The sequence below is a fragment of the Phaenicophaeus curvirostris genome, chromosome 17 (assembly GCF_032191515.1).
Source record: "Phaenicophaeus curvirostris isolate KB17595 chromosome 17, BPBGC_Pcur_1.0, whole genome shotgun sequence".
Classification (NCBI taxonomy): domain Eukaryota; kingdom Metazoa; phylum Chordata; class Aves; order Cuculiformes; family Cuculidae; genus Phaenicophaeus; species Phaenicophaeus curvirostris.
Genome location: NC_091408.1, coordinates 3,734,096 through 3,759,990, shown reverse-complemented (window position 1 = coordinate 3,759,990; position 25,895 = coordinate 3,734,096). Strand labels below are relative to the sequence as shown.

At 38.9% G+C, this 25,895-nt stretch overlaps 1 protein-coding gene across 6 annotated transcripts in view; it reads right to left on the bottom strand.

Annotated features, from left to right (window-relative positions):
- Window positions 1-25,895, bottom strand: part of CLIP1 (CAP-Gly domain containing linker protein 1) — a 67,392-nt gene that overhangs the window by 22,561 nt on the left and 18,936 nt on the right. For 3 of the 6 annotated variants that reach the window (XM_069870840.1, XM_069870841.1, XM_069870839.1), the window contains exons 4-17: window positions 20,614-20,738; window positions 19,488-19,704; window positions 16,165-16,362; window positions 15,689-15,792; window positions 13,511-13,571; window positions 12,321-12,353; window positions 8,090-8,194; window positions 5,654-6,598; window positions 4,219-4,335; window positions 3,177-3,234; window positions 2,853-2,936; window positions 1,678-1,834; window positions 852-1,017; window positions 542-757 (exon numbers count right to left, since the gene is read on the bottom strand). In XM_069870840.1, coding sequence (XP_069726941.1) covers window positions 542-757; window positions 852-1,017; window positions 1,678-1,834; window positions 2,853-2,936; window positions 3,177-3,234; window positions 4,219-4,335; window positions 5,654-6,598; window positions 8,090-8,194; window positions 12,321-12,353; window positions 13,511-13,571; window positions 15,689-15,792; window positions 16,165-16,362; window positions 19,488-19,704; window positions 20,614-20,738 — 2,586 coding nt within the window. The remainder of the gene's footprint in view (window positions 1-541; window positions 758-851; window positions 1,018-1,677; window positions 1,835-2,852; window positions 2,937-3,176; window positions 3,235-4,218; window positions 4,336-5,653; window positions 6,599-8,089; window positions 8,195-12,320; window positions 12,354-13,510; window positions 13,572-15,688; window positions 15,793-16,164; window positions 16,363-19,487; window positions 19,705-20,613; window positions 20,739-25,895) is intronic. The other 3 variants (XM_069870844.1, XM_069870843.1, XM_069870842.1) reach the window with 2 other exon arrangements.

The following is a 25,895-nucleotide window of genomic DNA, read 5'->3' as shown; positions in this document are numbered from 1 at the left end:
ATCACATCAGTGGTGTATTTTAAGTTAGCATGTGTGCCAATTCATACACCAAATACTTTCCTAAAGCATAAAATGGAGATAATAGCAAATAACTATGAGGGATGAAAGCAAGCAATAATGTCAAAGAAACAGGAGAAAAAATTATAATTACTAAAGTCAACCTACGTACTAAATAGTTGCACGTGACGTGGGATCAAAATAGAGGACAAAATTTCAGGTGTATAACAAAAGTAATAGTTCAAAACACATTTTAAAAATTCACACATTTAAGGAACAGAGAATAACATTTGGCTCCAACTGATCGCGCTAACAAAATGTTAACATCAAGGAACTGTATTTGGGGGATTGTTGCGTAATCTAGAGATGACAACCAGTTAGTTGCTCCTTATCCCTAACCAATATTAATCTACCCTGGAAAAGTTCAAAAAAAGAAACACCGCAAAAATCGTACTAGGAAACATGAAGCCAGACTAAAACCTCTGATTCACTGAAAGAACAATTTAAGTTTTAAAATAGTTGCAGAGTAAGAGAGTATACGTACTTTGGCCTGTTCTGCTTGCTTTTTCAGCTCCTCAGCCTGCGTTTCTAAGTCATCATTCTTCTTCTGGGCAATTTTCAGAGCCTCTTCTGCATCCAGCAAGTTCTGCTTAAACCCTTTGATATCTGCGTCATGTTTAGCGATCATCTCAGAAGTTTCTTTTTCATACTTTGCCTGAAGATCCTTGTACTCATTTTGGCTAGTCTCGATTTGCTTTTTCTGATACAAGATAAAACAATTGGAACACATTTAAAGAAGCAGTGGAACAATACTGTGCACATAGTTAGCGAGCGCTTTTTAAAGTCCTTTTTACCATCTCTGTTAGTTGATCCTGCATATTTTTCAGTTCCGCTTCATGAATCTTGAGAGTTTCTTGCTGACTCTGCTCAGCTTTCTGTGTTGTCTGCTCCACATCTTTCTCAAGCTGAACAGCCTTTTCATTTGCTTTTGTAAGCTCAAGTTGTATTTGCTCCAACTGCCTAGAAAGACAAAATAAAAGAACATTACTCATTACTTTTTGCTGACAGTAAGACAAGCACAGAGATGAAAGACTCTAAATTTTGCTGAAGTTCTATACTCTGTCCAAGCACTCACAAAGAGATTTAATTATTTAACATACAGAGAATGTTCTGCTAAATTAAACACACAAAGTGAGACCGAGCTCTTGCTCCCATGCACAGCAACACAGCTGCCAGTTACCTTGCCCCCAACCTGGAGTTTTGTAAAGGTAAAGAACAACTATTCTACATCCAATTTTTATTAGAAACAGACCACATTTTCTCTTGCCAGATAAAAACATGACCCAGGTCTTTTATATAAAAATAAACCAAGTTTATCAGGTCATCAAATAATTATGAAGCTCAATCACAAAGCAGTCTAGATTATTAAAAAGATCATTTACTCCAGCCTATGAAAAGCCTGTTACATAAGAATTTTAAAATTATAAATGTTAGATGCTCTTCAAATCACTTTGAGAAGACTGCTTTGATTAATTCATTTTGATAGAATAAGTTCACCTGTCATATCAATGTGACACTCCAGAGAATCTTCTTCAGATATTTACAAAAAGACAAAAATGAGAAGTCGGGAGTGCAGGAGTAAAGAATTGATGTGAAAATGCTCTGACAACAATGAAATACCTTTCTTTTAAGCGGAGCTCATCATTCATTTTCGTAAGCTGGGCAGAGCTGTCTCCTGAAGACTTCATGATCTCTGCAATATCATTTTCAAGTTTGGCTTTAGCTTCAATCAGTTGCTGTTCTCTCTCTTCTCGTTCCTTCAATTTCTTCTCCATCACTGAGCAAGACAAAGGTTAGCAATCTAGTAAGTTTAAGAAAAAGGGTATTCACAGACTAGCTAGAAGATACTAAAGGACTAGAAGCAGAGCTATACTGACACCTTGCAAATTACCCCTTTAAAATTAAAAATTTCTATTGTTTGACCTTTGAACTGTTAACTGCAGCAGAGGAGTAAGAACTCTTCTGAAGTATTAAAAAAGCAACTGGTCAAGAAATCTTTCTTTCAGAAGTGATTCACTTAACTTCAGGCCATGAGAAGCTGATATGAGGTCTGCCGATATCAGAGCGTAATCAAGCAACACAGTTAAGAGAGGTACGCGCGTCTTAGAGGTGAGACAACTCGCCAGCTGGTTAGGAGGGCAGCAGAATACAATGCAAGCAACGTGAAGCTACAATGAAAAAATTACTCAGTCCAGGGCAGGGACTGCCACCATGGGCAAGTGAGTGATTTCTACAACAACCCTTTGAAAGGCTTGCTTATGGGGTGCACAATCATTCTTAATTTCTTTCTACGTTGGCTTTAAATTGAGATGTACAGCTAGAAAGGTACAGCAAGGCTCCCTCCTATAAGATAGGAAGAAGTAGACAACAGGAATGATCCATAGTCTTTTTAATGCCCTTAGAAAGAAAACGCTACTCGTGGACAAGGCTTCTGTGAATTAACTATCTTACACTTAATATTTCAGTCTGGTCCCTGAGTCTTTGACTGGTATCTGACCATTACCACAGCACGACTTTGTAGCAAGGTCAAACAAAAATTAAACTATTGATCTGTAATACACTCAGCCAGGAAATCTTCTGTGTAATTGCACTGTCTCCTTAACATCATCTTCACCCTGCTGTGTCTCCATACACCATGCCACAAAAGCTGTTATCAGCCTAGAGAAAAGGCTTTCTTTTGAAGGCAAATGCATTTGTGAAGCATTCCATACTATGATGCGGCAAGCTGAGCAGGAGGCAAAGGAAAGCACAAAGCTGATGCATTTTCAAAACATTCCATTGTGTTACTTCCTTACCAGTCAAACTAGACTTCAGCTGTTCCAGCTCTGAAGACAGGAGCGCAAACTGCTCTTCCTTTTGGTTTAATTTTTTTATTGTTTCTATGCAATTAAAATTTTGAAAACAGAGTTAGTAACTATTTAAATGCAGACAATTCCACCCACTTCCAAGGTTTATTATTCTTAAGAAGAGAGGGTGCAAGTAATCCTGTCCTTTCCATAACTGCTGAAACTCCTGTGCTGCCAGGTGTAAATTTGAAAGAACATGGGGAAAAAACCCTTTATTTTGCATTTATTTTCTGCAGCTTTTTAGTTCTTTGTTTACTTTAGCAGCAGACATACCTTGCATAGTTTGTTGAACATTTTCTGCTTCATCAGCTGCACTAGTAAACTTTTCTTTCTGAAAAACGATAAAATCCTAAAGTGAGGTTTGGTAATAGCAGTGTAATTCAACCACTGAATTTATATTAGGTATTTTCCCAATACAAAATAGAACCGTCTTCTATCATAAAAAGATCTAAAGTTTTCAGTTACAGTTTAGCACAGATATATCCTACAACAAAACGCAAGATTTTCCCTTGTCTTTGTTGCAAGCAAGTCCCTAAACTTTCAAAATAACTTCTCCATCAGCTAGCACGGCAACAGAACTGCAGCCAGAGTCCAGAGTAGATGTGGTCTCTGGGCTTCTCGGTGCAAGAAGCTTTCCAAACTACTCCTAGGTGGACATCTGCAACCTCGTGATCCATCTCACAGCAGTTTTCCAGCTTTAATGGCAGGAAGAGATGCTTGACTGTGAAAAAAAGGGAGGATGCTGAGGAAGATGAGCGTGGCTCTTCCACCAACCTCAAATATTTACTATGGCCATGGAAAGACTTTATGATAGGAACAGTAAAACCTAAAAGTATGTCTTTTTGTTACTAACTCTGGTGTAGTTTCTCAGGAAAATCTCACCCAACTATAGAATATTTGCAAACTTAATTAATTTGCAAAATTTGGAATCAGGTGAAAAACATTTTCAAAAACCATTTGTAAGATATGTATGGCAAGCATTCATTTATACAAGTTATAATAAAGGGCCATGTGTTCCTTAACGAGTAGTCTAAATTTAAACTACATGCTATTTTTGATTTGGTTTAATATTTTATCTGAAATCCACGAAGAGATGAGCTCTATTTAGACAAAACACCTGCTAACACAGAATATGGGTGAAATGCTCTTTTCATTCTGAGACAGATCCTATTAGTCATGAATCCTTGCCTTCTTTTCATGAGTAAAATAGTTTGAAATATTTTGCTTAGAGCTGATCCACAGATTTCAATTACGCTCTCTCGCCACAAAAACCAAACTCCAAAAGATAATGTCAAAATTTTTGAGTATTACTCACCAAAACTTGAAGTTCCTTTTCCAAAGAATCTCTAACTTGATTTACTGCACTCAAGTTTTTCTCAAGGTCAAGAAGCTTTTGCTCTTTGCCCTGCAGTTCTTTGGCCAGATTACTGGCCTAACAAAGGTGATGACATGGAGTAAAAGAAAATTAAAAACATGAATGAAAGGAAAAGCTGAATCTGAAAGAAATAACAATGCTATTAAAATCACTGTAAGGTGAAAAATAAAAGAAACTGAATAAAAAAAAAATGTGATGCATTAACTGAGCGAAGCTGATGACCAGTGATAGGTACGTACATCACAGTGCTCATTGCACCCTGGAATATATTTGAAATAATTAAAATATAGTTCTCTTGAAATCAATGGTGAGAACATTAATTAACTGCAGACATTTTTGAGTACATTCAAAATGTCAAAACAAAGTTACAGCATCAGTTGAATGAGTAGTTTTGATTCTTTATTCTTTTAATTTTTTTATGTGCTAAGTTCAGCAATTTAGCTTCCACTGGCTACTCAGACCAATGCCACACAGGGATGTAATTTTTTACAAGGCTCTGTACCACACGCAGGGGTGGCACAGACACCCAGCACGACTTAAAAAAGTGCCAAAGGTCCATTAAAATCCATTATTTTGGCACCATCTGTGAAAGGTTTAGGAAAGCCATTTCCAGTTACTTTCCCCCTACTCTGGCAATTAGAGCTCTACCTTGTCAGGTCACACGTAGACTGGGTATGTGAGGGAACCCCTAAAAGGAAATGGTATCTTTTATTCTGAGCTGCATAGCAGAACAACTTTCAATTACTGAACAGCACAGTATCAACTTGAAAGAGAGGTTTCACCCAAAACTAAGAAAAAAACCTTAGTAAGAGGCGCACTGCAGTCTGCACTTCAAAAATATTGTGAAACAGGGCCCAGCAACATCACTGCTTAGCCCTGTTTTAAGGAGAAGTTCCACCAGGATCATTTTTTTGCTTTCTTTTGTTTTCAACAGCCTCTTTCATCAACTCGTTCGATGAGAGGCAGATAGTGAAGGTACAAAGGAAATGTTTCCCCGCTGAGTAATGAGACACTTTCTCTCAATACCTCTGTCACCAAAGGTTAGAAATTTAAGCTGTGTGGGTTCTTCTCCCAAATAAGCCAACAGACTACCTGTTTCATAATATAAATCTTTCAGCAGAGGCACGCTGGAGTCTGCGGCAAGAAAGCACAGAAAGAAATAATTTTTTTTATTGCTTAATTGTGCAGACTGAGCCCTAGAAACTTGTTGAGAGACATGTCCCAATTAATGCTTTCTCTAAACCTCCTCAGATGGTACTACAACACGCATTCAATAAATTAGATTTTCTGTGATGTATTTGCTATAGCAGATTAGAAATGTAAACATGTAAAATAAAAACAAAGTAAAAATAAAAGGATGGATGTTGATACAAACCTTGCTACTTCCTTCAACCTTTTCAGCCTCTAAATTCTGAATTTGTTTCTCAGCTGCCTCAAGCTGCTTGCTAAGTTTCTCGATTTCCAATTTACCTTCAGAATTGGCTTTCTGAAGTGCAGCAAGGTCCAAAAGCTTTTCTTCAGCAGCTTTGATCTGTGGTGTAAGACTATCAATAACTTTGGTTTGTTCATTGTACTTGGCTTGCAGTACCTCTAGCTCCTTTACCTTTATTTCAGCTTCCTGCAATTTGTTTAAAGTGTCTTCCATTTCTACTAGATGCTGATCTTCCACACTTTCCAGCTTGGTCTTCAGGCTCTCCAGGCTTTGCTCCTTCTCCTCTGTGACTGCCAACAGTTTTGCTTTCAGCGATTCAATCTCTTTTAAGTGCTGAGATTTTTCATTTTCCTGCTTCTGTTTTAAATTTGTCATTTCATTTTCATAGTCTAATTTAATCTTCTCAATCTGAGTCTTCAACTCTGCAAATTCTGCTGTCTGAGCCCCTACACCCTTGCTGAAAGAAACTTTTAGTTCTTCCATTGCTTGCTGATGGGAAGCAATCGCAGACTCCAGCTTTGACTTCCACAGCTCTATTACATCTGAATTCTCCTTGTTGGCATGATCAAGCTTCGTTTTCAAGGATTCATTTTCCTTTGCTATTCTCTCATTTGAAGCTGAAAGCGACTTAATCTCTTTCTGCAATGCTTCTTCACTAGTTCCAAACTTCTCTTTCAGTGAATTAATTTCATTCTGATGTTCTTTGTTAACTGTTGCGATTCTTTCTTGCAAAGAACTTATTTCTTGTAACAATGAAAGAGAAGTGTCCACATCATCCACGTGTTTACTAGACTCTAATCTCCCTCGAAGCTCAGCTACTTCCTTCACCCGCAATGCTAGATCTCTTTCTAGTTCCATGATGCGAGATTTTTCCGACACCGTGGCCACCTACGATTAACAGCATTTCAAGAAAAGAAGAAAGAATTACAAAACATACGTTTATACAAAGACACTTTGGCCTTACTGAAAAGAAACCACCAAGAGTTGCAAACCAATATCATTAATGTACTCTTACCAACATTTTGGATTAGAATACCTTGAGTTTTATTGTCAACTCCTACTTCTATGGGAATGGTAAAGAAACATTAAGTAAAAGCAAATGCTGCTTCTACATGGAAGGCTTTGAAACAAGATGGACTGTTGTTTCATTTATGTATATGTTATTACTTTAAAAAAGCAATTTTCCTTATTCTTCTTTTTACTACATATATGTTATATTCTTCCTAAAGGTGGAATTAATTGAAATCTGTTTTTCTGAAGTTATCTAGAAATAGTCACTTGCTAAACAACTTACAAACCACACTTACGTATGTTATCACTGTTTAACAAAATGTTTCTCAGAACCATTTAAAGCAGACTGAAAAGGAAAGGAGAACCCTGAGGTCTTTATTGTTGAAATAATTGCTTCCAAATTTATCTCATGCCAGCTATGAGACTGTCGGAAAAAAACACATTTTTAGCCTGCAAATCCTTTGAATCTCCTTCTATATAATCTCCGTTGTTCTATCTGAAAAAGCACTCTCACATTATCTGATCCGAGCTTTTCACTGAGTGTTGAAGCAGCCTGTGGTATGGAACAGCACGCAGAGCTACTGCTATTATTTCTAATTAGGAAGTTATTGTTTCAGCCTCCTTATTATACCAACAGCCTGAAAAAGATCTTACTTACCTCCAACTGCTTATTAGAAGTACTTATTATAGAGTATATTCTTGGTTGTATAATATTCATCCCTATCTCAACTTCAAGAAAAGCTGCATGTGTGAGCATGAATCAATCTCTCTCTGCCTCCTTAAGAACTGACACCTGCTAAACTGCTGACTTGGGACCAAGTGTGTTCAGTGCTATTTTGACAGGCAACAGTATCACCAATGCTATCCACAAAAATACTATGTCATGGATGGAAAAACAGGACTAAAAAGCCACTGCAAACCATGCTTTAGCAAAGCAAGTAGGACGACTGTTTAATGGCTCAGAAACCAAGCCCCAAATACTAAATTTGAGTTACAAGCATTGGCACAGTTGACCTTACTTTTTTTGGATTTAATGAACTTTTCTACTTCTATAAATGAACCATTAGACATTCCTTTATGCACATTCACAGTCCCATTTGCTACTTTTGGCTTGGCTTGAAGTATTAATTTTGTGTGTTTAAGACATCTTACCTGAATTCTTCTGAAGACATGAGTACACAAAACCAGGCACACACTCCCCCAACACACCACTGAAGCTCAAAATTAATGCTAACTTGTAAAGTGTTTCAGCTGTATCTGTGGCAGGAGCAAGGATCTGGTTTGGCATGTGTTACTCAGCAGCCTGTGTCATTAGAAATCTTCCACAACACAAATCAGTCTCGTTATTTAAATAGTGAAAACCATTACCCTAGTGTCTTCTAACTCCCTCTGGAGTTTGTCAGCTTTGGTCTTTTCAAAGAGCAGGCTCTGTTCAAGCTCCTTAATGCGGGCATGCTCCAGTTTGGTCTGCGTCTGTTAGTAAAAAGGGAAAGGAAGAGAACACAACGGTGCCACCATCACATGCCAGCACAAGAGGAGGGAGCCACATGCAGGCCGTGCTGCCAGAATCTTCTACCAATGATGAGCAGAGAAGATGCAGTGGATAAAATGGACAGGGAAATGCTATGGATGAGAAAGATGGACTGAAAGTGGAAATGGACTGACATGGAAAATAAAAAAAGTGTAAAAAAAAATAAAAATCACAAACGAAGAAATATGAACAAAAAAAGTTTCATGCAGCCGAGTAGAAGTTATTTATCAGTACGTGACGTTTTCAGCACAAATTAGAATAGTTATGTAAAAAACATATGTGTGTACATATATCTGTACCTGATCTAACAGGATGATAAAACCCTTTCCTTGTCATCCCATTAACTTCTTTTGTTAATGTATTTGGCTTATTTTATAAATGATTTAGTTATGAACCAGGGGATGAAATTTCACCACTGACGCTCATGTGAAAAATCAAAACTTTCTTTTTAAATAGAAGCTGTATCTCAAGTCTCAGCCAGGAAAATCCTTTTTACTAAGCCTTGGGAACACTAAGGTTTGTTTGTCACTATGGTTTGTATGACTTGAACAGAAACAGAAAGAGAATGTATGTCCATAACTGCAGAACCCCTCTTAGTTTTCTCCCCTCCTCCTCTTTCAGGAAGGAAGGAAGCAACATGTGAGATTCTCCAAAACGGGGTAAAAAAGTGAATCAGTGTGGCTGCTCTACAATTCCTGAAGCCTAAACACACTGAACAAGATGTGGAAGTAAGGGGGAAAAAAAAGTAAGACCTCTGTAATTCTAATAAGTTCATACAGAGACGAAGAAAGCAGATGAAACTAAGCAAGAAGGAACCTCCTGCCTTTTGCTTACAAAGGGGTAGAATTCTTAGCAAGAACAGAGAACATGAGATATTCTGGCCTGACATGGTGATGCTCGCAGAGGCCCACAAAAGAGCTTGAAGTCTGAGATGCAGGTGAAGTCCAGCAGTGATTTCAGATCTGACCTGCACCTCTGAAGTGGGGGATGGGGGAGAAAAAAAGAAATATGAAGACGTAAGAACCAGGTGCTGTGCTTATTTCTGTGCCAAGATTTCAAGTGCCAAGATTAGAGGATTGTGTCAATCTTGACAGGTCACCGCTAGTTTAAATGTACTAAACAATCCAGATTAGAAGGATTATGAAAGTCTCTTGTTGCTTCCTAGTGTCTTTTCCAAAAAGAGCAGCTTCTCAGGGTTTGCCCGCATTGAGAGGAAGGAGGATGTCCAGAGGGACTGAAATTTGAGATGCGTTCGTTAGCTGAAGACGTTGCATCCATCAATCTTGATGAAAGTTCTCCACACAGTTTAACTGCTAGAGTTAATTTCCTGCAGCAGCCCCCAAACCGTATGAACCTCTATTAACAGAAGAGAGTCCTGCAACCTGAACAGCCAACTCACTGAAGGCTGGATTGGAAGAATCCGATCAGGCAGGAAGATGTGTGAGTAACTCCAAGGCCACGCAACTGCCAAAGTCACAGCAGCAGTGTGTGTGCAGCTGGCAGGACATCGCTGCTCCTCTGATCTCTGTAATATGATATTTAAAAATCCCTACAGAGGAGTGTTATTTATAGAGTGACAAGCTGATTAGCACTGCCTCCAAACCAGCCGCAGCAGTTAACGATCTCATGTAGTCTCTGCAGAGCAAGTGGGATGGGGATCAGCTTCTCGTTTTGCTTCAGGCCTGCTCTCCTCCGCACACAGTACTCCTTCTGACAGCATCAGTTATCTTCTTTCCCAAAGGCATGCAGACATCTGGTGGTTTAATTTCTTTTAAACATTTTTCCACTGAAAACAGTTGGCTGTTTTATTGTGTAGTTACTGGGTCAAAATAGTAAAATCCACAAATGCTACAAGTTGCTTCTTATATTTGTCTACTTTTTAAAATTCCACAGGAGATTTGTTTCTCTGTCAATGAAACATTTCAGTGTATATCGGGGGAAAAAAAAAACCCCAAAACCTATGAGAACACACAATACTGGTTTTGCCTCCCACAGACTTTGAAAATGGAACTAAGTACTAGAAGGGAAATAATATTTTATAAGTGGCTATAGTTTAGTCCTCTGTCTGAGACAGATTAACATTAGTTCTGATCCACAACAAATCTGTAGGTCTGAAAAGTAATCTATTCTTAAAAATTGAATATTCATACCTTCCTTGCTCCAATTCACCAAAACGATCTAATAAAACCCAAGAAATCTCAAATCTGATAGTTGGCGAATTCTCCCTACACAACTCTGCAAAATACGCTATCTTAAGTTTTTCTATGCTACATAAAACATCTTGATCATTAATTTTATAGACATTGCTTCACCACTGCAAAGATTAGATACATCATCACCGATTACTGTTTTTTTTTAAATCCCATCTCTCATATATTCAAAGGGAAATGAGTTAAAATCCTATCAAAATGGAAATAAGAAATAAAAAGAAAATACTCCAGAGCTCTTTGCTGGGCACCTTTTCCCCCATTTAGGGCACGAAGGATTTCTTTTAAACAAGTCTGATTTCCAAGGGACAGGCTCCAGTTTCCCTGAGGTAAAAATCACAGCAAAATTTTGAATCCTCCTGCTCATCTAGAGAGAAGTGTCTAAATGATTGTTTCCATTTGAAGAAACCCAGAGCACAGCAAACTGAGAAGAGTATAACGAAAAGAAGAAAAGACGTTCATTGTAAACCTTCATCTGGATGGAAAGGAAAAATAGAAAAGAAAAAACCCTGAACAAAAAAAAAAAGAAGCATCTTCCCCTTCTTCAAAGCTTCGCATTTAGATTAAGAGTGATAGGGAGACAAGCAAGCCTTACTCTGCCTTGAACCCAAAGACTTGCACTCAAAATTCAGAGCGCAGCCATCAGCCTTTTTCAGCATTTGTGTATTCTAGCTACCCTTTCACTTCACAATAAACCTCATGTGAAGTTCTCCATCTATAGGTCAAACTGTGAAATTGTGCTGAAGCCATAAATGCTGATCATCAGTTCCAGGACGGGGGCAAGCGACCACCAGTCCCTTCGCGCCAGGGTAACAATCACAGAACACGACGGAGGTTATGAAGCGTTAGCCTAGAAACTAAGCGATCGCCCACTTCTCTCCTTCGGAGAGCGAAGATGGCCATTCGTATGGAAAAATTAGACCAGGGGAATCGGGAGGAAAGATAGGATTAAACAAGGAGTGCACAAAACAAGAGAAAGGAAGGGCACATGCAGATTTACTTCTAACACACCGTGAGCCTGATTGGAAGAATAGAGGAGACCCAGATCGCTGAGGTAGCTTCGCAAAAGGAACACCTAAGAATGCACAGCAGGAAACCAGTTTTAGTCTTGAGAGCTTCCCATCTCGGCTGGGGATGCAGCAGATGAAGCAGCCTGGGATAAACTCTCCTGAGTCTATATCAAAGAAAGGGCTTTTAAATTCCACTATTCTGAGCTATGGAAGCAAGAGGGCTGCTTAAACGTCTTGTGAGGCTCTTTCTTTTAGCCAGTAACACACATTTTTCCGACATAATTCAAAGAGGAGCTACAGGAAGATGCAGTAAAACCAGACAGCGTTGCACGCCAATTCTTCAGATGTTTTAATCATCCCTCCCCTTAGCATTTCATGCCAAAAAAAAGAACAAATAAGGGGATCTGGGGAACATACCCATTTTTTCCTCACAAAAATTAATTGGCTAATTACATGCTGCACCTGCTGAAGAGTGGTAGGAGTTCATAGGAAATCACACAGCATTTTGTGAAGAAAGCAATTAAAATCCAGCATCTAAATGAAAGATATTTCAAGAGCCCAGACAGTAATTTTCTACAAGCTCCCGTACTCTTCAATTAGTTGCAAAGTTCTTGACCCTAACGAATTCTAGCAACTCACTGGCCTTCTCTTCAGTTAATGGGGATTACAACATTTAGTCATTACACACATTCTTTTTGCTAAATGTGGTAATTGCTCTGAAAGCAACATGCACACAAATACTAGAGTCAATGTTTCAATAACAGATTATGCAGTTAGTGAATAAGTATAAGCATTTTCTGCACACAATCTGTTAACATGGGATGTCTCTGCACATTTAAGTGCCCTCTTACATTTTCTGGGTCTTCCGAAATCTGCCTCTTTCGCTATCAGTAAAATTAAAAAAACAAACAAACAAACAAAATATTTCACCTGCAGACTTAGCACTATCATTCCAACACAAACAACAGGATACATTTCATTATCTTGAATTCAGTATAAACTTGAAGTTATACAGCTTGACAAACCCAAGGCTTTAAGATGGTTTGCCATGATTATCGACTGATTTAACAAAAAATAAAAAATTGAAGTTTTCCATGGACTAAACAATAAAAGGAGCATTCTATGAAGAGTCTAGATAGGTATTTTAAAATGAATGGAAGACTAAAATAAAAGAAATGTTATATGAAATGAGTAATTTCCATACGGCTAGCACTTTAATCATAGATGGTTTACAGGAACACGAGTTAATTAAGTTTATGCTGTGCAAAAATTTGTCAATCAAAAAAAATACCAGAACAACACAGTAACAATTAAAATATATCCTGCTTTTTAATTTGAAAATTAGGATAAAAATTGGCAGTGTTCACATCTCTGAGAGTAACCATTCGATGTTTTCTGTTCTGTTTGTGTAATAACATATTGTGTTTCAGCCCAGCATTATAGTTATACAAACAGCAGAAAGATAAAAATTGCACACAACAATTGCTGTTTAGATTTTGTGTGCAACAGCTCAGGACAAAACACTGCGTTAACCAATCTTCCCTATGGAAAGCACAGGGATTATTAAAAATAAATTGACTGAAGAGACACCAGACTAGACTTCAATATGAATTTTCAAAGGCATAAATGTTAACTTACAGTTTCATAACTTCAAAATTATTTTTTGTTGGTGGTTACTTTAAAGCCATCTCAGAACTCTTAGCAAGATATAATAGAAAATACTGAAACAGCAAAAGGTAGAGTTTTCTATGAATCGATTTCATTACTTTCAACAGCTCAGCCATCCACAGCACAGCCCTTGCTGAGGCGTGTAACTGAATTAAGGATGCAATCCTGTAGGTGCAGGATGCTTAGCTTACTCAAAGGCTGAGGGACTGGGAATCACTTTCATATGCTTTGCATATGCTTGGAGCAGTGCATTAATTAATTATTAATTAATCATTCCAGCCTTCCTCTTCTAGAGAACAGTACACTTAATCTGCACTGATTTAATTTCTGCATCCTACCATATATTGTGCTTGCAAAGCAAGAGATATTTTACCTCTAGGTCTCCTTTGGTAATGGATTCTTCTTCCACAAGGAACTGAAGGTCTTCAACTTTCCTGTGGGGACAATTCATTAAAATTCAGATTACACTGGAAAAAAATGCTTTCTATCTCACTTTTCAGTGGAAATTAGAACTACATCATTAGTGACATCATTCTGATTGTACCAGCAAGCTGAGAAATGTTAAGGAGAAATCACTCCCAGGAAGCATTGGAGAGAGAAAAACTGCCTTTAAAACAAAACCACTGACAAAGTAAGGTATCAGTCTTCCTGCAGATCTACCAAGTGTTTTGTTGTGTTTTCTGACAAGTTAAGAAGAAAACCTTTAGGTCGTCACCGATTCTCTCATTCTTTCACCCTTCTGCACACCCTTAGAAAGGGTGACAGTCAAGTCTCCCCTTCAGTACGTGCCACTGTTCACCTAATGAATGGTTAGAATGCTGGGACACGTCCAAAACACCCCTGGGCCTTCTAGAAGTACGCTGGTCAACTTGCATCAAAACAGATGTTAGGCATCAAGATGAACCATGAGATACAGAATGGGAGCACGAGCTCTTAAGAACATTGATTTGCCTTGTCCGTATGGGAGTTTTAGAATGAGAAGAAAGAGGCAAGAAATTCATGTCTGACTTACAGTAAGATTTGTAAAAAGTTATTTCTTCCCTGCCCTGCCTCCGATATACCCCAATGAACAAGGGGCCGGATCTCCTCCTTTTCCCCTCAATCCTTTCATCACTACAAGATGTTGCAAAGGAAGAGACAAGCATGTCTTCTTTCCTTTGAATTACACACACTGCTGGAGCCCGCAGCTTGGCTGACAGATGTAGAAATCACTGCATCAAAGGGAGTTACAAGTGATGGATTTCTAAAATAAAAGGACAGTAAGAACTTATTACTGGAAATGGGTCTCACCAATGTGCTTTGAGAAACAGGATTAAAGATTATTTGACTGCAAGTCACTGCTGAGACTGACTTAAATACATATTAGAGAACTTTCAAAGTAAATAAGCCTAAAGTGGTTAGGAGGAGGGAAAAACATTACATTGCTGGAGCTGAGAAATGGTTTTCCCAGCTGCAGGACGTCACTTTGGTGACTGGGTAGCAGGCGCAGAGTAGCAGAGCCTCGCTGCCTAGCAACACGCTGAAGGTGAGCTCAAGGCCATGGAGGATTGCGGTAAAACAGACCCCCACTGACCTGGCATTCAGCGAAACTAGGTCCACAGCCAGGCGACCAGAGCTGCTGCAAAGCTGCTTGTTTGTTTTGCTGGTTTTTGTGGGTTTTTTAATTTAAAATCCCACTGCATTATTTCATAGAGAGTAAACAAATTCCAGACCTAAATCCACTGCCGGCTTTGAAAACTGTTAAGAGTGTCCATAAAAAGGCAGCACGAAAACTGTGAAGTTCAGGGTTTACCACTGCATTTTCTCATCTCTGATTTCTAGTTTCAGGGAGACCTTTCAGAGACACTGACGTCCAACTGATTTCAGGGGCGCTCACAAGCCTAAGGGCAGACTCACAATGGGTTTCTAAGTAGACTCTTGCTCTGCAAAAGCATCCCAAATCCACCACAACAACTGATCAGGTTATTTCCTTTCCTAATCTCACTCTACCTATTTGGTAATCTCAGTTCCTTTCCTCAAACGGTCACAAAAAGCCATTAGAAAAGGCTCTAAAATTAATGGCTTTGTTGATTTTCCTTTAAGAGACAGACTCTACCTAGGGGCACATGACTAGTAGTCATAAATAATTCACAAGAGAACTAAACTGTAAACTCTTAATCAAGCACCGTCAGGGAATGAGATTATCAACATTTTCATTATGAAGTGGAAGGGCATTTCAAGAAGATGAAGCATGATCCATTCACTTCATATGAGCAGGAATAAAATCCTTCATAACAGAAAGCAAAAATAGAAGGAATGAGTTGCATGAAATTCAGCTATAAACAATAGGTACAGCTTCTAAACAAGCCACTTTCTTTGTGCTTCAATCCCCAAATTTAACAGTTTCTTGTATAGTTTTAATTTTAAGAAACTGCAATGTGATTTTATACAAAGTTACCCATATTTACATCATTCAAATTTTGTTTCATATTTCAAAGTCACCACAGTATTTGCTTTTAATGCAAAGATTGTTTTAAACAGAGTTATACTAGTAACAACAGCTTTCATTTACCTTTTCTCTTCCTCAAGCTGATTGAGAAGCTCCACTTTCTCCCTGTCAGCAGCCTCCACCATAGCTCGCAGCCGGTCCATTTTTGCTTCCATCTCCAGTACACGCTAATTAAGGGGAAGAGTAAGAACAGAACCTTGGAAATTCTTTCCAAGCTATGTATCTATACTGCATTATGATTACAGAGGTAAAGTGATGGGCCAAGGCACAGGAATGTTATCATATTCAAATATCTACGGAATCAAAGAAAAATGCTTTTTGAGATGGGTAGAGATATTTAAACAAAATTAATTAATTAAATAGATTGTCTGTCTCAACAAGCCAAAGCTCCCATAAGGAAGATCTCATAGGCATGGATTGCTTTAGTTTTAGAACACCGCATCTTACTCCCAGACCTTTTGAATAAGAAAACACAATTTCAGAAATTAAGTCACTTGTCTTAAAGCCTCTTATTTTCAGAACAGCAACACCACTCTTACCCGATCATGTCCATCGCGAACAAGTGCTAATTCCTGCTCTATTTCCCCTACGTGACTCGTTGCTTTTGCAACTTCTGCCCTCTCCAGGTCCCTTTCTGCCAGGAGCTGTTCAATGTGTTGCTGCTTCTCCTTCAGTGCCTCTTGCAGGGCTGTGGTACCAGAAATCTTTCTTGCATATCGGGAGGATGTTTCTGTCAACTTCACAAAGTAAATATGTTAAAAATCATCCTGTACCAAGTGAAAACCAGGGGTATCTGAAGACTCTGCAAACATTGTGTTAGTAAAGCAAACACTTTCTGTAACCTACTGTACCTTCTCCTTTTAAATTTAATTTATTTTCAAGAATTGAACAATGGCAATACATGGGCAGTTGCACTGCTTGGTAGCAATCAGCAGGTAGAGCGTAGGAGACAGAAGGGTTGAAGTCAAAACAAAAGACCAGCCTCAATCCAAGGTGTGCTTAGCAGACACACAAAGCGCAGCTCATTAATCCTCCAAGTGCCTTTTGCATTAAAAAAAGAAAGGCATCCTTTTCACAAGTTAAAAATATTGCGCCTCTAGTTATCAAGTCATTACCTTGGGTCACCAGCAACAATATAACGTTTCCAAATGCTCTATGAAAAGCTTTTGGAACTCTAACTATGATTTTGCACCTCTGCTACAGGAATAAAACATCCAGGATCAAAAGTATTTAACCTGATTTTAAAAGCCTGCCCTACAGCTAAGACCTTGAAGAACAATTGGTATCAGGTTAAAACATATGTTTGTACCACTTGGAATTAAATTAGTTCTAGGAAAACAATTTGAACCGTTAACTTAAGAGTAGAGATAAAAACGAATCCATCTGGAGAACTACAGCTAAAATGAACCTTGACCTTGCATGATCTCTGCTCCACTGAATGGAACCAGTGTCAGTGAAAATTCAGCATGGCCCCGTCTTCTTCATCCTCAAGAGTTTTTGAGCTAGAGGGTGAAGTAAGTAAACTGAAATTATGTAATAAAAGTGAACAAAAGTTGTGAAAGCAAAAGCTGAACCAGAAAAATCTGATACAGCTTATAAAAACAGGCTGTATGCTTAACAGCACTGAAATCTGTCTAAATATTAAACGAGGATGACATCTTAGTTAAAGCCTTAATTAAAACAAAAAAGCTTGCTCTGATGTGGTGTTAAGCTTTAGCTGTGTCTAAGCAGTACTGCCCAAGAACAAGAGCACGCTTATTCCATGATCTTTTCTGAGGAATGCTGAAGAAGAGTTGCCGCACGCACCCAGAATGGTGGCACTGGACACCCTCCACAGCAAGCGTAACGTGAACGTATTCACCTGCCATCACAAAAACAAACTTCTCTTCTGTCACCATGATTGCTACACAATCCCTCTAATTTCCCTGCTCACAGCTTTGAATGATATACCTACAATCCACTGCAAATGCTTTACTGAGTAACTGAAAAGGCAGGAAATAGAATAAACCATCTTCCGCTTTAATAGTCAAGATTAGCTGTTTCAGACCCTCTCAGTTTCTAGAAGACATCTCATTCCAGAACGTATCACTTTTTAACAGTTCTAGCTCTTTGAATCAAACTTGACTTAATTCCTGATTCCAAAATTAATCCAAAAAATTTCAGAAAAAAGCAACTTCCTTCAGTCTTGGCAATAAACACAAATTGCAGTAGGTAACCCTCTTAAATCACTACATCACCTACTTTGACAGCTGCTTTTCTTACACAGGAAGAAGGAAATAGCAACAGCCTTGAATAATTGCAAAAAGCATGTAGGAGTCCTGCAAGCCCAGCATTTTCCAGATAAGTTATGATTTTCCTAGAAACTGGAGGAAGAAAAGTCTGCTGTGTCAAAATTGATTTCAGGAAATCCTGTTTCTTCAGCAGCTTAACTTTTAAAGAAAATGTGTAAGAATTGTTCTGATAGTCCTTTTAACTCAATGGTAACAAAATCCTCACGTTGCCTGAGAAAAAAAGAGTTGGGAGCTAGCTGGAATTTTAGTTCCTGAGACAATGGATTACAGAAGCTTTATATTTCATGGCCCCAATCATGCAGAAAAGCCCTGGGGCACAACATAGAGGCAAAATAAGCAAATCTATTATAGACATTTGCAATGTGTAGGTGTATTCCCTTGCTGCTTCGAATATCAGCACACGAAGTAAAATTTAGAGGTCCATATTAATGCTTCACTACAGGTTCCTGCACCGAGTTCGAACCAGGGGGCACCCTGCAGCCAGACGTGCAACTCCCAGAATGGATTAAGTAATAAAGTTCCACTGTTTGTGCCAAAGAAAAAAAAAATCCTTTACGCTTTTTGTGGTAAGGTATTAACCCTGCTGACCTGACCAACTGTTGACCTCTGGTCGCTTGTAATCTGCTTCTGTTTCGAAGGACGACGCTAAGTCACCTCCCTGTTCCGCACCCGCAGGTCAGTGGGACAGTATGCCAGCCCCAGACCACTGGGGGCAATTGCTTCCTAATTAGATGTATTTATATACTTCAGTTTAAAAGAAAGGAAAAAAATCTAGGGTGATTGTGGGAAAAAACCAATTAATTCTATACTTCTAATTGCCTTAAAAGAGAGACTTTTTAAAATTCAGCTTTCCCAGGAGATTTCCGTTTTGCTGCTGCAACCCAAGATTAGGACATTTATGTAACACAGTCACTTCAAAAGAATCCACAGTAAGTGTATTAGGAGGAATTAGTACCGCGTTAGCATTCACCTGAGCCACTGTACTTCGCAACATTTAGCCTTTATGAATTCACAGGATTAAAACCAAATATAAAAGAAAAGAAAGAGGCTTCTTGTCAGGAAAGACTTGACAACTCTTACTTCTGTATTTCTCAGCTGACTCATCTCTAACAGTAAAACAAAACCTTTTGCATTTTGGACAATTTGAAGCTTCCTGCTTAATAAAACAAATTTGATTTATGGAAGCTTTAGTGCATACCGGATCCTCAAATGCAAACCCCGTATGACAGAGGTAGCGCGAAGAAAATGAAAAACCAAATAAATTCCAGTCAGGGAACATTGATGTCTTTTCAGTTTGTTAGTATCACAAGCCCCTTTCTTCACTGCAACAACTCAGTTAGCCTGAATTAACGATGTAAGCTTACATATTCAAATATTCAACTACTCTTCAGGGCTAGCTAAGATTTCCTTCCTTCATGCATGCTTTGAATGAAAAAAAGAGCACAGTTAAATGGATATCGTGCTCTCCCCAAGATCTGTTCTGTTCTCAATTTATGCAAGTAGACCACAGGCAAGCGCCATGTGGATTCCTGCTTGGGAATGTAAAGCATGCAATAGAAAAAGAAGCTTACTAGTCCTGTACGGCTTGGCTTGCTGCTTACTGAAGATGCCACAGAACTGAGAGAGCTCAGGGAAGATGCACTTGGGCTACGTTTCAGGGCTGTGGGGGTCACAACTACTTTTCGCACGGTTGTCTTGGCTTTTGCTGGTGTGGTTGATGGGAATCCAATCTTCGTCACTTTGTGGACTGGAGCAAACAGACCGTATTTTGGCTGACACTGAAAATACCTTTAAAAAAGCAAAGACAGATGAAAAGCCTAAATTAATTTCTGTCTTTTCCAATACATGGTCTGGCTTCACAAAGACTTCTAGATCAATAGTCTGAAAGTATGAAAGGTCAGGATAACGGCTGGTTACAACCTATTTTATATGAGATTGCAATTATTATTTTTTTAACATCAGATTTGGAAAGGGGACTTCGAGAGGTTGAAAGAGCAGGATTATATCAGTCTTCAGAAATTCAAGAGACTAAACTCTTGAACCAGAGCTCCGTTTCCTTAAAAATTCCATTCAGATTCAAAGTTTAACATGCATAGCTTTCTTCTTTGGAACATTCCTCTGAGCTGCCAACAACAAACGTGACAGCAGAGTTAAAACTGAAAATCAGACTTTAATTAAACCAACTATTTTTATATATTATTACATGCATACCTAAACACGTAAACTGTAACTAACTGGAGGAAGCAGCTATACTGTTTCCAATCTTTACAAGGAGATAACTATTGGTACATGAGCTTTCAGTTCCTGTGATACAGGAACAAGTCCCTTAAGTTCAGTTCTAAGATTCTCAGAGGTATTTTCTTAACTGAGCATTCATTCTAAGCTGAGAAACCAGGCAGACGTTCAAAAAGCAGGAAATTGTATTTTCCATTACCAGTCTATGAATAAAACTCACATGGGAGTAGGAGAGAGAAACTAATTCCATGAATGTGGGGTTCATGCAGACTTTGAGAGATGTGTGGGCGTCATAAAACTCAAATCAGTGTCTAACAATCCCCCATCACCATCAGCAGGCAGTCAGGTTTACAGCCGAACTACCTCCCTTGATGTAAAGTTTCACGTAAGACATTAAAACCCAAAAAGGAATATAGAGAGGCCAAAATATTTCAGGTGGCTGCTATGTGATGACAGACTAACCTTGTTCCAGCAACCGCTCCATCATTCTTTCCCAGAGGTTCATCCAGTTCCACTCCACACCATTCACCTTTAGCAAAGTCGGTTTCTCCCAAGAAACGCACAACGCCAGCTTTTGTTCCACCAACCTAAAGCAATAAGAAACATAATTGCATTTAATACATTTCCAAATTAAAATACCAAATAGAGCGTTCAGTATAATCGTGTTCACAAAGCACATCAATGATGTGATTAGTCTGTATGTCAAGCTGCCTATTCTTTTGACTATGAGTTTTGTGTTAATATGCTGAACAGATCTGCACAACCAAATTGTTTACAAGAAAAAAAAAGGGAAACAAAAGAAGGAAAAAAAATCTCTTCCCTGGCATTTAGTTCTGTCCAGCTTGGTATTCAGGGAGTTTTCATGGCCACAGTTCTCTTAGGTGACTGGATATGGCTATGAGATTAAAAATACATTTAATAAGGCTCAGTATAATCAGGAGACTCAAGGCAACAGATTTGTACTATAGTCTCACACCAATTTCTACCAGCAAATAAGGATTTCGAAGAACTGCTAATTTCCTATTCTAATTCTGCGAGGAAAAGCAAAAGAAATAAAAAGGAGAAAAATAAGTCTTCCATGTATTCTCAAAGGAATAGTTCAGATAAACTACACAGTACAACCCTCTGGCATTTAACAGAACTGATACAAAGCATGACGCACAGTGCTGCAAAACTGTAGATGCAAACAAGTATTTGAACTCTCAAAGAAGGGGGAATGGTTTTCTTGATCTTTTTCTTCACATTTTAGTTTTTATTTATTTAAAACAACAAAGCCCACTCCTAAAAGGAGGATGGAAAATCAGTTTTTCTCAAACTGAAATTATTAAATCTTCATAGTCATCCCAATTACTTACAACGTCTGCAAGACACATCTTTTCAGAAGCCCCAGAGGCAGAAAGAGTTAAATTAAGCAAAGAAGCACAAGGTGTTCAGTGTGACTGAGCTTGCCAAGCAGGGCCACAAGCCAGCACTGTAGGGTTCTTGTGGGTCAGAATGACAGTGTGTTGTGCCCTATTTGTGTGAAAATCTGTTCAGCCTGCACCTAGCATCAGGAAAACGAGCAAATGTTAATGAGAACCTCTTCAAGAGAGTCACTGGATTCAATATGGACATTTTCAGGGCCACTGTTCGTTTCCCCACTTGTAGTCCTGAAATAACATTTAATCTGCAGTTTACCTTTATGTCTTGTTTTAGGTGGCACGGTATCAAATTATTGTTCTTCACAGAAAAAAAAAATACACAAAGTTTACAGCTATCATGACTCAGCCCAACATAGTAACCAGCAAAAGGGCTGGAATTTGGTGTTCTTGGCAGAGCGCAGATAAACTTCCCCTCACAAAACCCAAGCATGAGTAGAGCCTTAAAAGAAAAGAATCGCAATCAACCAAAACAGCCGCATGGCGAAGAGGGAACATATAATATTTGTTAAGTTTTTCCTGGGAAGAACTATCCCTTAAGGTGACACATTATCTATCCTCAGACAGAACCTACTTTTTCTAGAGGGTAAATACAGTTATGTGCTTCTCCAGGCTATCAGTCCATACTAAGTCTTCCAAGTTGCCCTTCTTATTGCTTTTCTAGCAAGCTTGGGGTTGTTTTCTTTTTGTTGTTTTGGTTTGTTATTATAAGGGGTTTTTTTCCTTTAAAGAGAAATTTAGAAGACATCTTTAGGTGAAAGGATTGGTTATTTCTGACAACACATTTTCCCTACTCCATTTTGTGCTGTGGCCTGCCTGAATAAACAGAGTTAAATCAAAAGAGGCTGCAAAAAAAACCCATTAAAGAAATTAGACAGGAAAGCTAGAACAATAGCCCAGATAAGGAGCATCCCTTCAAAGAAAAGGGCCAGGGCTGGGTTGCACTGAGGGATCCCTCAGCTCCTCTTAAACAGAACTGGTTCATCAGGCTAAGGAATTTCGTTGTAGTTTTATCAGAACGGCGGTGTTTTGGTTTAGTTTGGGTTGTTTTTTTAAAATAAACAATGTAAATCAACTACTAAAACACACACACACACAAATCCATTCAACTGAAAGGTAAATGGAGTAAGCAAGGTAACAACTATCTGAAGCACAGTAGTGGAAAAGGATAACTATATGCAAAGACTCCCAGAGACAGGAAAAGCTGTTGCCATCTGTTCTCTCCAACTGTATATAAACCTCTCTAAGTAACACTACCTCCAGGATAACACAGAATATTAATTCCTTTTTGTTTCATACTTTGGCCCTGCTCATTTTCCACATTGAGATAAAAAAGCACATGGCATTTATTGTGAAGACACTGCATCGAAATTACGAAGTGGGAGCCACGATCCATTAGAAAAGCTTTGGCGATGACCAGTGCCCATCGGACCTGGTGTGGGAAACCCAGGGGACCTGGAACCCATTCCCGGTGGGAGAGCGCCAGCGCAGGAATTCATATCCCGAGAACATATGGGGATGCACAACATGAGATCCCCGGGAGAAACAGCAATGTGACTAGTCTTGTAACCATGGCACCAGAGTTATTTTAAAACAAGATGCAAGGAAGGATGCCAACGGATTTTTGTTTTTCTCAAATGTAGTCGAGCTGCTTTGAATAACCAGCTACTACATTTCTGCTTTCTGCAAACACTGAAACGCAAATCCTTACCAAAAGCAGGAATCAGAGTAGCCATAAATTGTTCATAGCATCAATGAACGCCTCTACACTCAGTTTTTCTCAGTTTCAATCAAAAACGTTTTAAGTCTTCAGCTTTAAAGACAGCCAGCATCGCTCTATAAAGCCTGAAGCTACCGAAGACTTCCAATCATTCACAGATACCTGCCTCCAACAATATCTTTATCTCCAGCTGCAATCAAGCCCTCTGCATGTGACAGCACACCTACCTTGAAAGCATTTGAGAAAACAATAATTTATTCCCTTGGCAGGGCAACGTGAGGTACTACTGTAAAACATGCAATGGTGAAGGCTTTTCTACCCATAAAAGTTGCTGTACAAATACAGATTTATACAGAGTGTAAATAGCACGATTAATGATGTCAGTTTTCCAGTAGCACTGGATATTATGGTCGAGTGACTTCGCTATCTAAAAATGCAGGAGTGACCACAGCTATTTCTATTGATGGGGATGGCATTTAGGCAAGACCTTGATCGTGTGGATTCTCTGGTGTGCAAAAATCGGTGAAGGTAAATTGCAGCTTTTCCAGAACTGGTGGCTAGATTCTCTACCTTTTATTTGGCTTCCCTGGAAGCATCTGCCCCATCCCTGGAGGTGTTCAAGGCCAGGCTGGATGGGGCTTGGAGCCCCTGATCCATGGGAGGTGTCCCTGCCCACGGCAGGGGGGTTGGACTGGATGGGCTTTAAGGTCCCTTCCCACCCATACTCTATGATTCTATGATCTGTTTCCATGAAACTTGTAAGAAACTCTTTGGAACCTCTACATTTCTACCCAACTTGGTTACAGTTGGCTAGCAAGTTCAAAACCAAGGCCAAAGTAGGCAAAAGAGCTAATGTGCAATAAGACACTCGCACACAGTGCTGCCACACAACCCTCCACCTGCAGAAACAAACAGTTTAATAATTAAAAATTATGCGCTATTGTGGTTCAATTCACTCACTCAACTCAATCACAAAGGAAACAATACAAAAAGATAACAGCAATTCTATACTACAAAAGCCATGTGAATTTACTATCCCAAAAGCAAGGCCAAAGACTAAAACAAACAAATAAACACAAAGTTATTTCCCCATCCTGTGTTGAAACGAGCAAGGACAACATGTTCCTGGATATCCCTTCCCTTGGGAAGGCAGGGGAGGGTCAGGGGGACAGAGAGTGCACGCACACACACACACAAAAATCAGTCTTGTATGAACAAATGATTAACAAACCGTGTGAAGTCACCTACTGCTGCCATTTATCCCAGCAATTCACATGCACTTTTAAGTTAAACAAGGAGTTACTAAAACAAAATAACTCACAAATAGACACAACTCACAACTTGCTAAAACAAGGTAAATTTAACATCTTATTTATCTGTGAGCAGATAAGCAACAATACGTCCTGAAAAATGCTTAAATGTAATGTGAAAGGAAAGCTGTGCTTTGCACTAAAAAAAATCACCAAGATAATGAATTACAGATAAAGCCTTTGGATACGTGCTATCCTTCAGCAATAGTCTTACACACATTTCATGCTGCAGTAACCCACTTCACAAACTAATCTACATTATACTTTACCATGTCCAAAATACTATGTCTAAATATACATAAGAACTACTTTCATCCTTGACTTAACGTGACAAAGCCATCAAAATACTTCACAGTCATCTCAGCTTAAGGCTAAAGCAAAAACACTGAGACACATTTGCTGTCAAAATAAAGGAGGCTCAGGAGGGGCCATCCAAGGAGAGCACACAACAATCCCATGTTCTCAGCTTCCAAATCCTCCTTCCTTTTCTATCCTCCTATGCATCGTGGCAAGATATTTTTGCATTGTTCTAACTGTAACAATGCCAATGAATATTTGTTTTTCTAACAGTTAAATATTGACTGTTAGAGATTTTTTAACAGGCTAAATTCAAAGTGCATTTTCTATTCAGAATATAGACACCAGAAAGTGGAAAACTTAAAAACACCGCAGGGTCAGTGCAGGATTACTTCTAATGGGAGACACTCTCTCCACATGTGAGGTTTCTTTCCCCCTTCACTGCTTTCCAGTGTCCTGGAATTTAATCAGTTGACAGACTTACGTCATGTTTACTTGAAGATAGGTTACACGGGTGGAAACAGATCTCTTGATAATCTCTTCTCAGTCTTTGCCCATTACCTCACTAAAGAACTTAGTAAGAAATAATGAAACAAGAAATAACTTACAGTGAGCAGTGTAAAACAGACAAGAAGGAGAAATTCAATGTTACTCATATATAGAGAACAGCTTTGCAAAAAGGCCACATCAGCACACGCCTGGAAATCCAGTTTGTAGCCTCTTGTGAACATATGGACAGAGGCCCAAGTTACAGCTTTAGCGCTTAGCTCCAAAAGCATCAGATCTGGCAGACCACAACGGAGCTGTAACTGGTTAAATGAATGAAAGCACTGTAATCCCTTGAGAAGGCTAAGGCCCTTTAGGTTGATAAGATTTTTATTTAGTTATTTATTTAAAACACAGCATCTGGTTCCTCCAGGAAAAAAAACTTAAGATGCTCTTAAAGCTACTTCAAGCTTTGGTAGGTGCACCAGTTATCACCCGAAGCAGGGTTCCCCC